The 13,004-nt window shown below is 43.0% G+C and overlaps 1 protein-coding gene across 4 annotated transcripts in view; it reads right to left on the minus strand.

Annotated features, from left to right (window-relative positions):
- The window catches only part of KDM6A (lysine demethylase 6A), a 289,075-nt gene that overhangs the window by 186,044 nt on the left and 90,027 nt on the right, over positions 1–13,004 (minus strand). For all 4 annotated transcript variants that reach the window (XM_075912747.2, XM_075912776.2, XM_075912756.2 and 1 more), the window contains exon 4: positions 2,797–2,846. In XM_075912747.2, coding sequence (XP_075768862.2) covers positions 2,797–2,846 — 50 coding nt within the window. The remainder of the gene's footprint in view (positions 1–2,796; positions 2,847–13,004) is intronic.

The following is a 13,004-nucleotide window of genomic DNA, read 5'->3' on the forward strand; positions in this document are numbered from 1 at the left end:
GTGTGTGCATGCCCATGTGCAGAATTAACACGAGCAAGCACTTCAACAATAATCTGAGCTATAGAACATACTATGGCCTTGTTGCACATTTTTTCCCCTTGATCAGACATTTTAAAGCAAAACAAATACTAAATACACATTAATGGAAAAAAAGGATAATCCATACAACTGAGAGGAAAATCATTCCAGGTAGCTTTGCAACTGTTATTGCGACCTTACATTGCAGTAAAGCCTATCTCCTCCTTAAAGGAGAAAGAGATGATTTTCTGTACATTCACACTGTCATGATATTCCTTAGTTCCACCCCCAAAAAATTTAGACTCAGAAAAGCAAAAAATGGAGCAACAGAACTAAATTCCAAGAATGACTAAAGTAAAAGTAAGCCGGAAAGTAACTATAAAATACAGAGACAGCACAATTTAAAATAATGCCCCATTAAGCACAAGCAACAGCAAACCTGACCATTTCATACTAACCACACTGCTCTTACAATACCAAAAGAAAGGTTATTTACATGTAACAACCAGCATCCTGTGAAATGACCTCTGCAGGATTCCACTCTTAGGATATGCAGATTATGCAAGCAGGACTTCACTGCATTCCAAGAGTGGGACTGTGCAGAGGCTACTTGAAGAAAAACAGGAAGATATTAACTTTGTACAAATATAAAACTTGCGAACAGGTTAGTAAAATAAATGTAATCTATGTTTAACATCAAAATCTCTTGGATTGTGGAACAATAAACATATTGTTTAAATTTCAAACACTCAACTAAATTTAACATTAAATTCGCCTAACAAAAATATACAACACTGCATACGAACACAACAGTTGCAATTGTCTATTGCAATAATCATGCATTTTTTCTGAGGTGAGTTATTAAAATGAGCCAGAGAAGTGATTCAAATCATAAAATGCTCTTCAATGTTTAACACAGAAAAGATGCCTGAAGCACAGAGACCAAAGTTTGAACAGTTGGCACAATCAGTTAATTGTCAAGCGAACACTTTATTTAGCCTAAAGACTACCATGACTCTCAAATATATAATGTGATTAAAAAAAGAAAACACATAGATTTGTTAATAGTTATCCCTTTTTAAGTTCAACTGCTCTCTGTTCTTAAGTGTGACCTCAGTTCCAAAAGCTCTCCTGATTGCGCACTCCTCAGTTGACTAAACAGTAGTGGAACCTCTGAGGAAAGTAAGGGTACGTCTAAACTACATGCCTCTGTCCCCAGAGGCATGTAGATTAGGCTACCAGGCATAGGAAAATGAAGCGGCGATTTAAATAATCGCCGCTTCATTTAAATTTACATGGCTGCCGCGCTGAACCAACAAACAGCTGATCAGCTGTTTGTCGGCTCAGCGCTGTAGTCTGGACGTGCGGGTGTCAACATCAAAGGCATTTGTTGACCACCCAGGTATACCTCATCCCAGGAGGCATACCTGGGTGGTCGACAAATGCCTTTGATGTCGACAACTGCGCGTCCAGACTACAGCGCCGAGCCGACAAACAGCTGTTTGTCAGTTCAGCGCGGCAGCCATGTAAATTTAAATTAAGCGGCGATTATTTAAATCGCCGCTTCATTTTCCTATGCCTGGTAGCCTAATCTACATGCTTCTGGCGACAGAGGCATGTAGTCTAGACGTACTCTCACTCTAGCTAGAGTAACCCCTGCCAACTGGTCATCCCATACCCAAAATAGGGAGTGGCCAGTAAATCAAAAAAACATTAGATTAGAACCAAAAAAGTCTTTCTTCCTTCAAATTCCTTTTGAATGCCGTGTATGTAGGGAAATGCCCTGGAGCTAGGATATAATGTACAAAATCCTCTCAGGGTCCTCAAATCCTGCCCTTTCCTCCAACAGAACACATTTTATCAACTACAGACAATTCTCCATGTCCAGGGAGCAGAAGACATGGAGCAGAATTTGTCAGAGTACACTCTGATTTCATGCGCTACTCAAAGACAACAGAAAACTGATGAAGCTGTCAATCAATATCAACACACTGGAAAGTCTCACTATTTACAAAAGCACTTAAGCATATGTTTAACTTTAAGCATGACAAAATTAGTCATGCACTCAAGCACTTTTCTGAATAGATATGGACTGACGTGTTTTTCAGAATTCAGGACTTCAATCACTGCTACAGAACTTTGCCAATGAAAATAATACTACGTACAACATTGTTTTCTACACTCAGTGTCATATAAAAAACTTTTGATCTTTATAATCTTGCCGTGTTTGCTTACACTAGTTACAGATACCATTATTGATAGAGGTAAAATAAAAAAAATTTAACACACTTGTGAGTTTGCTTAAAAGACTTTTCCTTGTTCATGGTCTAAATAAATTCTAATACAATACTGAAAGTAAATAAAATAATAATTTGGTTACCATGGAAATCAAAAGTACATCAGGAAAACTGCCCCTCGGTTAAGTGCAAAAATTGCACAGAAGCTTTTTATGATTACAATTCTCACAATGCACAGACCTGCTAGCTAACACATCTCATTTATGAAAAATTTCAGTAGGGATAAGCCAAACAAAATTCCATAAAAAACAGGAGCTGTTTTTGGAAGTGTTAACTAATTGATTATATAAGTGAACTAAGGAAAAGGTTTGTTACAGTTTCTCCAAATTAAAAACGGAATGTGCAAAAGAGGGAATATTTCCATTAATACAAATCTCATATGCTAAAAGAAGAGATATATACTGCAGATATTTACCCACATTAACCCACTAGAAACCCAAACATTTAGAAGATAATTAGAAAAAAGTAAATATGTACAGACCTTCCAGTAGTCAGATTGTAAACTGTAGTACCTCTGGTATGCAGATAATGCTGTAACAGAGAAAAAGGTTGGTTTTTTTTAAAAGAAGTCTTTGAACATAAAATCTTAAGAGTATAAAAATATGCTGTATGGAAATGATAAATGATTTAATAAATGCAACACTAAGTATACAGCGTTATGAGTAAAGTATTTCTTGAATAATAAAATTCTGCTATAGAAAGCGTCTCAACCAAAAGGTGAAAGTTATGATTTACATCAAATTAAATCAAGTAACATTTTAAAATAAGTTTATGGAAGAAATTTATTAGCTGAAAAATTGTTATTTTACAAAGCTGCTATTGATTTAAAAATGTAATCACGTAGCATTTTTACAATGCTATCTTATCTTGCACAATTTTTGTTGGGGAAGAAGAGAAGTTTGATATGCAAAACGATCACAGAAGAGGCACGCTCCACCTTTTCATAACCAGATAAAGGGTGGGAACAGTGGAAAGAAAGACTTCTCATGTCTTGCTCATAACACTCCTGTTAATGCATCCCAGAATCATGGTTGCTTTTTTTACATTAGCGTCACACTATTGACTCATATTTAACTTGTGGTCCACTAGGACCCCTAGATTCCTTTCTGCAGTGCTCCTTCCTAGATAGTTGGATCCCATTCTGTATGTGTGGAACTGATTGTTCCTTCCTAAGTGGAGTATTTTCCATTTGTCCTTATTAAACTTCATCAAGAAATTTAATTAAGTTAAACAGTAGTATCTAAAATGTGCTAAGAACTTTCCAAATACTCAATAGGAACTGTCCTTCATATGGGGCACTCACAATCCAAGGAAAAACAGGAAAGCAGACCGTTATGGGGCTAGGAAGAGCAATAGGCTTTCTATATGCCAGTTAACTCAATGGAGCACCATTGCTACAGTGCATCTTGGAATTATAGCATATTTTGTAAATACGCACTCTCTATACTCAGTTGAGCAATAAACCAAAAGAGCCATTCAAAATTTTCAGAAATATTGTGTATATATATATGCTTATAATATACTTAAGAGCAAGAGTATAAATATATATTTACAAAAAAAATGATTTCTAGATCAAATTCCTTACTCTAAGATTGGATCTAATCTGCAACTCTTGGGAATGCTAGCATACTACATGAAAAGTACAAACATAAAAGATTTAACAAAAATCTAAAACTACATTCAAAGCAAATAATTCATCTTTTATACCTGACATTCATGAGTCCAATATCATGAACTTAAGATGGATATAAAAGCAAGTTCAAGTGATTTGCTGTATTTTGATCATCAATAGGCATAGTCTAAAATTGAATCGAGGAGTCCTGTTGCACCTTTTGACACTAACATTTATTAGGTTAGGAGCTTGTGGGTTTTACCACGAAAGCTGACAACCTAATAAAACTGTTAGTCTCTAAGATGCAACAGGACTCTGTTTACAGACCACACAGCTGCAGCTGTGAGGACCACTGCCAGCCCATGATGATCAGGGAAGCTCAGCACTCTGCTTACAGGAGCTACAGAGACAGTGCCTAAAGGTGAGGGCAGCATGAGGAACCACCTCCACCACTCCCACAAGGATATGCTGGCTACAGTCGCTTCTGGAAACAGCAGCAACATGAAGCCAGGGCAGGTAGGGAGCTGACTTAGCCTCGCTGTGCCAATAAACACGAGCTGCTAAAGGTAAAAGTACTCCATACCTCCTTCTGTACCCCAAGCCCACACCCAACCCTGAGCCCCTTCCTGCACTCAAACTCCCTCCCTGAGTCTGCACCCCCTGCCTCAGCCCACTTCTCCTACCGAACTCATACCTATATCCCACTCTCGCCCCAACTTCCTGCCCAGAGCCCTCTCCTGAACCCAGCCCTACCCTAAAGCGTGTAACCCCCAATTGGAGGTATCTTCACTACAGCCTGGAGTGCCCTTCCTATATTCTGAATCCCTCATTTTTGGCCCTTCCCCCGCCAAAGGTTCAATGGGGTAATCAGTATCTCGAATTGCAGGGTAGAGGTTCCAAATACCTTTAAGAAATATTTTTGTTGTAGGATGCACGAATAGCGAGAATCCATTAATCTTGTGGGGAAACACCGTCATGGCCATAAAATGGATTCTCAGTGCATCTTGATTTTTTTAGTTCTAGGACATAGTCCAGCATCAGTGGTAAAGGAGAGAACATAGCTGTTCTCAGTCTTTGTCCGACCTAGGGAGGAAGCAGTGACAACTTCCATGTCACTGAGTTGTGTCCATTGTTTGATAAACCTGCTCGGGTGCTTTCAATCATCTGATTTTGTGGTCTATGGAGCCTCTCGGAGTCTGATGTGTTGACCACTTGTGCAATATCAACTCAATACACAGGAGGCAGCACGCAGCTGAATGGTTATCATCACTGACTGAGTAGACCACCTGTCAGGACACCACAACTGTGACTTATGACTACTATAAAAGAGGGAAAGCTGTCCAAGCGGTGCCAGAACCTAGTTCAGAAGCTGGCAATATAAAGCACTCCATCATAGGGATTTTTAGTTTGAGCCAACAGCTTTTCTTGGTTCTTGCATTAAGTTTAAAGCAATGTGCGCTCTTTAGGTTCATGTGTGCCTTTCTTAGAAGACAGACACAAAAGAAGTGACTTGTTCACAGGATGGAGCAACATTTAAACCCAGGGGAGCCTAGCATAACCCCTATGTAGGGATCACTTCCCAGAAGAAATAGGGTACTGCATTAATCTATAGGTCAAAATAAAAAATCTGTTTTTAAAACAAAGAAAAAAGAGCAATAGGGTGTAACTAATTCACTAAAGGCTAACAAAATGCTATGAGTACAATAATAAAAACACCACAATACTAATAAAATTGCTACAAAAAAGCTTAGTTAAGAACTGTGTCTATGGCCAATGGCAGTTGAAAAGGAACCGATGGTGGTATCGCTTGCACAACACTATATGGCAGCCTAAATAGGTACTGCAAAAAAATCCCACAAAAACAAAAAACAAGAAGAATGCCCAAAGGGATGCTACTCGAAGAATTTGGGCTCATTGTGGATAGTTCATGGAAGAAATGTTCAGGGCATTCAAAAAAGCTAACATTAAAAATCATGAGGAAAGTGATAAACAATAAAACAAATTCCCAGAAATATCATATTGCCACAATATAAATACATGGTATTCCAACACCTGCAGTTCTGGTTGTCCATCTCTAAAGAGATACATTAGAATTGAAAAAAATTACAGAGACATGTCACAAAAATGATTAGGCGTATGGAATAGTTTCCATCTGAAGAGAGATTAAAAAGACAGGCTATTCATCTTAGAAAGGAGGGGATAACAAACATCTACAAAATCATGAATAGTATGAAGAAAGTGAATACAGAAGCGCTATTTATCACTTCACAAAACAAGAACCCAATGAAATTAATAGGGAGAAGGCTTCAAACAAAGAAGTTCTACTTCACACAATGCACATTCAATCCATGGAACTCACTGCCAGGGGCTGTTATGAAACCCAAAAGTATAACTAGGTTAAAAAAACAGGGTAAATGCTTGGGGGATAACTCAATCATTGGTTATTTGCTAATTAAGTCAGAGAAAAAAACCGATGGAAGTTGTTACTAAGCCTCCAGAAGCTGAAGTTAGATGACAGGAACTGGTTCCTTGTTCTGATCCAGTTTTGTTTTTTCTACTTGGACTGCCTAACCCTTTCCATTATAAAAGGTTATGGCCATTTTTAAGAAACAGAAGGGAGCTGGTGCTAGAGTCCCTGCATGACCAGCTCTGCACACTGCCAATCTCCCTTTTCCTCCTGACTTGTGAGAACAGCAGCACCAGGGACCTAAGGCATTTTTCCCCACCGCTCCCACTGACCAGGAATCATAGACAATGGGAGCAGTGGGGTGCAGTGTCTGCAAGCACAGGGCCACACAAAGCCATGTGTGGTCCTCTTCCTTGTCACCCACCAAAGATGCACCAGAAGCACTCCAATCCCCTGCTACATTCCTCTCACCTAGACCCTGTCCTCATCTCACTCCTGCACCCTATCTCCAGCCCAGATCCTGAACCTCCACCCCATCTCACTCCCTGGAAGCCCCCTCCTGCATACTGAACCCCTCACTTCTGGCCCCACCATGGAACCTCAGCTGTCACTACAAAATCTATTAGCCCCAGGTACCCAAAAGAGTTAATCCCACCCTGGGGGGAACCTTAAGCCTGTGGAGAGGGGTGCAGAAAGCTGGAGTATTAGGAGGAAGCCCTGCTACCCCCAACTTACATGAGTGAAGTGAGCATCTGATTTTCTGCTTCTCACTGTGGGAGGGAGGGCAGGTCAATGAGGATTTTGTTTTGCTTCTCTATTGCATGTGACCCCCAAATGATTTTTTGGGTGAGTGGTCCCAGACTCAAAAAAGTTCCCCCACCCTGCATTAGACCTCTGACATTGAGCATGGGGAAAAGCCCTGTGGCTAGAGAAAGGCTTTTCTTTGTCCCATTGAGTTCCATCCAGGATTTGCAGAGCTATATACTTCTGAAATATCACCATCTCTCTTTCTTCACTTGTGTTCAAGAGAACTTTGGCAGCTAACCAGATTAACTGAATAAAAAATTCTAAAGCGTTTGGTTACACATGCTGGCACCAAAGCAATAGCACACAAAGTACTGTATTAGGAACTCTTGGGGACTGCTGGAACATATGTTATAGTGGAGAGATGGGGAAAGAACTACCCCAGGCTCCACCTAACTACATACTAGTTGCAATGACCCATCCCTTCTTTCTGAGATAGCGGCCTCCTTCTGCTTCCAACTAATTTAGGTAGTCCCTTAACTAAACCGGTAGACATCTCTACTGCAGTACTGAAGGATGGGAACAAAAAACAACATTTACAAGGAGATGAGTAACTTTTTTATTCTTTGAGTGCCTGCTCATGTAGATTCTAATCAGATGACTCCCAAGTGCTCCTCCAGAGCTGGGATCAGAGTTAAAGAGCCACTGATTGGCCAACTGCTGCCAAAAGCGGTGTCCTCACTAGCAATGGCATAGTGAGTAATAAACATGTGCACAGAAGACCAGGTTGACACTCTGCAAGTCTGCTGGATGAGGCATGAGTCCACATTGAGTGTGCCGTAATAACTGGAGCTGAAACCATCACAAAGTAGTTGCAAGTATTCATGCAGACCATGATCCATGATGAAATGCATTGTGAGGAGCCTTTTATCCTGTCTGTCACTGCTACGAACAGTTGGTATGATTGAAGAATGCTAGAACTTTCCAAGTGTTTAGTGAATGAAGCCTCTCCAACGCATTGCTATGCGACTCGGGATAGAAGTCTAACAGAAAAATGTCTTGCCCAATGTGGAATTGTAATACAATGTGGAATTGGACTCAGATGAAATGCCAAAATGGTCACAAGGTGCATCCTGATGGATGATCCTGACAATCCTTGTTGCCAATCCTGCCAAGTATTCCAGCATGAGTGGTACAGATGCCTGAAGTAGAGATGTGCAATGCTGTTCACACCAGCACATGAATTTGCCAGATAAATGGCCAGGGTAGGTGGTTTTCTGCTGTTGTTCAATACCTCCTTCACCAAATACAAGCATTGGAGCTCTGCTAGGATTACACACCATGAGATGAAGGGACAGTAGGTCTGGGTGAAGGAGATTACCATGGTCTTGTGTAATCAGAGCTGGGTAAAGCAAGGCCATTCAGCTTTACCATAAACGGAGTCCTCAAAAGTCTAGATGGGTCTCAGACTCCTCTTTCCATTGGTTTTGGGGGAAGAAACCTGTTACCCCGTAGCTTCTCAGGAACCTTCTCCACTGTCCCTATGGTAAGGAGCAACTGCACCTCCTACATAAGGGACTGCTCATGGGAAGGGTTCTTGAAGAGTGATGAGGAAGGTGGGTGGGGAGGGGAGGAACAGAATTGGATAGAATCTCTCATCTCTACTATGAGAAGGACCCAACAGTCCTAAGCTATAAGGGAACATGAACAGTAGAAGTTGGATAGAAGGCTCAAAGGGGGGATGGTGGGGGTGTAAATCCAGGATAATGTCTATCATGCTATTCTTGGGCTTCCTTTCAAGGTCTACATCTATTGTTCCTGCCTCTACAGCAGTAAGGGTCCTGCCTTGAATGTGATTGACATTGTGTCTGCTGTTGCTAAGTGTAGCCTTGAGAGGCTCTCTTTAGGTAGAGGCTCTCTAAGACAGTTTGTCAGAAGTCTTAAAAGAACAATTCTCTGATGCAGAAACCAGAGAAACCGAACCACCCAAAAAAAAAGTCAACCTTCTGCTGGTGGTATCCGATTCAGATGACGAAAATGAACATGCTTTGATCTGCACTATTTTGGATCGAAATCTCCCCAGAGATTTCACTGTTGCCCTTGAATCTTTAAGGATATGGATCCTCGAATCTGTCTGAAAACAGTCCTGTGTCCTCAAAGAGAAGGTCCTGCAGGATCTGAGAACTGAAGCCAGGTGGTTTTCCTCGACCACCCTGATGAGATGGTATGAGCCACAGAGTTGGCCACATCAAGAGAGGCATGAAGGGGTGTCTTGGCTACTTTATTCCCATACTTAAGCAGGACTGAGAACTCCACTCTTGATACTACAGGGAGTAACTCTTTGTATTTGAACAAGGCATCCCAAAAGTTAAAGCTATACCTGCTACAGATAGCCAGCTAGTTGACTATCCTAAGCTACAAGACCCCTCCATCAATATATACTTTCCTGACAAATAAGTCTATATGTTTAGGCTCTAGCCTTGCAAGCTGGTACCTGTTGTCCTAGTGCTTCTTTTCATTAACGACTGAAACCACAAGGGAACAGGGTCATGGTTGTGAGAATAAAAGCCTGGAGAAGGGACAGTACTTCTTCCTCTCCATGCCCCTGAAAGAGCACACAACAAAGGCTGAACTCTGCCACAAGGTCTTCTTGTTACTCTGGATTGTTTTTATTATTAACACCACTCTGGAAGGACCCTCTGGAGTGAGAATGTCCACCATTGGGTCCTCCAATTCATCTACCTCCTCCACCTATAGGCTCATGTTACTAGCAATGTGGCAGTGTAGTCCTGGTGTGCCCTATTATTAATGGGCAAAAGACCTCAGGCTGATGCCTGAAGAGATGGCAGAGGCAAGGCATGGTGGCGGCAAGTGGGGTAAAGGCCGTTTAGCTGCCCTGCTTGTTCCTGGGCTATGCTAGGCTCTCCCACTACTCCGGGATAGTCAACAGTATTGTGGACTACAGGTGGAAGTAGAACTGCATCCACTGACAGCTCTGCAGTTAGAGGGGGCAGGATGCATGGGTCACTTCCATAGCCCAAGATTCAGGTCTTTCTACCAATAGATGAGGAGGGGTTAGTCTGGACCTGGTGATAAACCCACGGGGTCCAGAAAGGCCATTTGTGTGGGGAATGGCCACTGTGGCTGCCAGGCCATTTGGATATCTCTTCGGCACTTTCTGGACTTATACCTACTGTGCCTTGAATAAATATGTTGCCTCAAAATCCAAGAGTGATGACTAGGGCAGTGAAGACTACTGTGCCAGCAATCAGTGCCACAAAGAAGAGGCTGGCATCCGTACTGCAATAACCACTTTGACAGTGATGTCATCCTTTGACTTCAGTGATGTCATCCTTTGACTTGAAACAGGTGCCATTTTTGTGATGCCAGGGAACAGCTACCGCGTCCCTATGCCATAAGATGATTCCATCTGCTAAGGGCATCCTAGATCAGTACCAACCCTTTGGTGCCAGAGATGCAGACCGCCTCTGGCCTAATGGCATGCAAATTTGTACTATGGGACAGTGCCAGGTAGTGGTGGTGTGGGGATGCGAACCAGGATCAATGAAAGTTTGATGACAAGGAGCTCCACAAAGTGCTTGTTTGAGTGAGTGATTGAACAAGTAGTAGGACTGAGGGACCTTGTAGCCTCTAAAATTTTACACTGTTTTATTTTTTCAATGCAGGTTTTTTGTACATAATTATACATTTGTAAGTTCAACTTTCATGATCAGGTGAAATGAAAAACTTTTTTTTAAACAATGAAAATATTTGCAATAAAAATAAATATAAAGTAAGCATTCTTTATTCTATGTTGTAATTGAAATTAATATATTTAAAAATACAGAACACATCCAAAATATTTAACACACATAGTTTTTTATTCTATACTTTACAGCATGATTAATCATGATTTTTTTTAAATTGCTTGACAGCCCTAACAAAAACATTAACAGCTACAACTAAAACTGGACAGACCCAGGAATTGGGCTACAGAAGCAAAGTGAATGCACTTCCAACATTGCCATGAATGGCAAGAAAGAACTGATGGGATTGGGGGGAACTGGATCAGCAGCAATGTTCCCTGTAAGCTGAGTGCTTGGGAAGCCACTCAGGAGAAATTAAAATGCCACCTATCTGATTAAAAGAATGACCACAGATGGCAGCATGTGCTTCTATTGGTGGTGTATATCTGCACAGGTGTTGGTGTGCAAAAAAATGTATTCTCCTAGCCGACCTTACGGGAGTTTCCAACAGCTGTGAGCAGAGTTTATGCACACTTGATTGAAATCAATGTGAACAAGCACTCAAAGAAGAAGTTACATTTCTGCAAGATTAACATTAAGGAATCTTGGTTTACATAAAGCAGGGGAAGCTTTTAGCCAATACCTGTACCCCAGGGCTGGGGAACCTTTTTTGGGTCAGGGCCTCTGACTCTCAGAAAAATCAGTCAGGGACTGCACACAAGTGACAGACAAAAAAACAAAACACATTACTCACCAGCATGGGCTCCCCAATGCTCGGAGGAGCCCCAAGCTTCACGGCCAGAGCCAGGAGCTGCATTTGGCCCCCAAGCCTTAGTTTCCCCACCCATGCTCTACAGTAAACCTCTGTTTACTAATCCCCAATGAAGCATGGTTTGAGCCCTTGTCCAGCTACACCCCTCGACCTCCCCTCTCCCTTCTCACCCACATGCTCCATCAGGAAGAGAAAGTTGTACTCTTGGCCAATGAGGAGAGGGAGGAAGGGGATGACAGACAAACAAACAAGCGCTGCATGAGCACCTACACTTCCGCCATGTCCGAACACCTTGCCTCCTCCTGCCCACAATGCTCCTATGGGAAGAGAAAGCTGCACTCTCCTCTAGTCCGTCCCCCCCAAAAAGGGGGGGAGGCGGGGCTGAACACAGGTACTACCACGTGAGACCCTGCACTGCTGCCACACCCAGACCCACCCCTCAAAAGGCTCAAGCCCTGACCTGTCCCTTTCCATACCTTCCAAGCTTAATCCAGTTTCTCCCCTAACTCATTTCAATGCCTCCTATGGTAATTTTCCTGTCTGGGAAGAAAGCTCCAGTTTGCAGCTTTCTGAAAAGACAGGCGTTCCTAAAGATGTGTGTAATGCACCTTTCCCAGCCATCCCACGATGTCAGTGAAACAACGCTCGTGATTCACTAGCCTGTGCATCACCATCTTACTGCACCTATAAGGAGGCAGCATGGCCTCCTAATGACCCGGAGGAGGAAGTCCCACTTAACACCCCTTGGTGGGTGGTGCCAGAGCACCCCAGCCCCTCCCACAGGAAGAAGAAGGGTGGGGCTGGACGTATGAGAGGAGGAAGCTCCCCGAGTGTGGACTCAGCTGGAGCCCAGCAGCTGAGCAGAGAGGAGGCTCAACAGAAGCTCGAGAGGAAACCAAGAGCCTTACCACACCACCCTAGCAGGACAACTGGGTTGGGTCTCTGGGACCGCTGCCATGCCCCGAGGACTATTCCAGACTGCCACAACACCAACAGGAGCCCTGTGACTATGAGAGGCTGCAGAGACCCCTACTAAGGCCTGAGGCCTATCCGGGACCTCCGGGACCCCCCAGGACCCAGACCGGGCCCAGAAGAATGGGCTGGATGCTCTGGACCACTGCTTGAGCCTCCTCTGGATCCTATGGACACCCTACCAGCTCTATTAGACCCCACAGAACTCACTGACCAGACCTGGAGCCAGGTAGGACTCCAGAGGGAACGGGGAAATAGCCCAGGAGGAGCCGAACTAGTGCCGGCCGAGGACACGGAGGTCAGCTGGGCTGCGAGTTGCCATCCGGACCACTGCTAGCCCACTGACTGAACCGGCCCATTGTGGCCAAGAGCCCAGCTGACCAAGTAACAGCTAGCGCTGCCGCTGTTAGGGCCCTGGGCTGGGTGAGCGGGTGAG

This window comes from Pelodiscus sinensis, chromosome 1 (assembly GCF_052426305.1).
Source record: "Pelodiscus sinensis isolate ZL-2025 chromosome 1, ASM5242630v1, whole genome shotgun sequence".
In the NCBI taxonomy this organism is placed as follows: Eukaryota; Metazoa; Chordata; order Testudines; family Trionychidae; genus Pelodiscus; species Pelodiscus sinensis.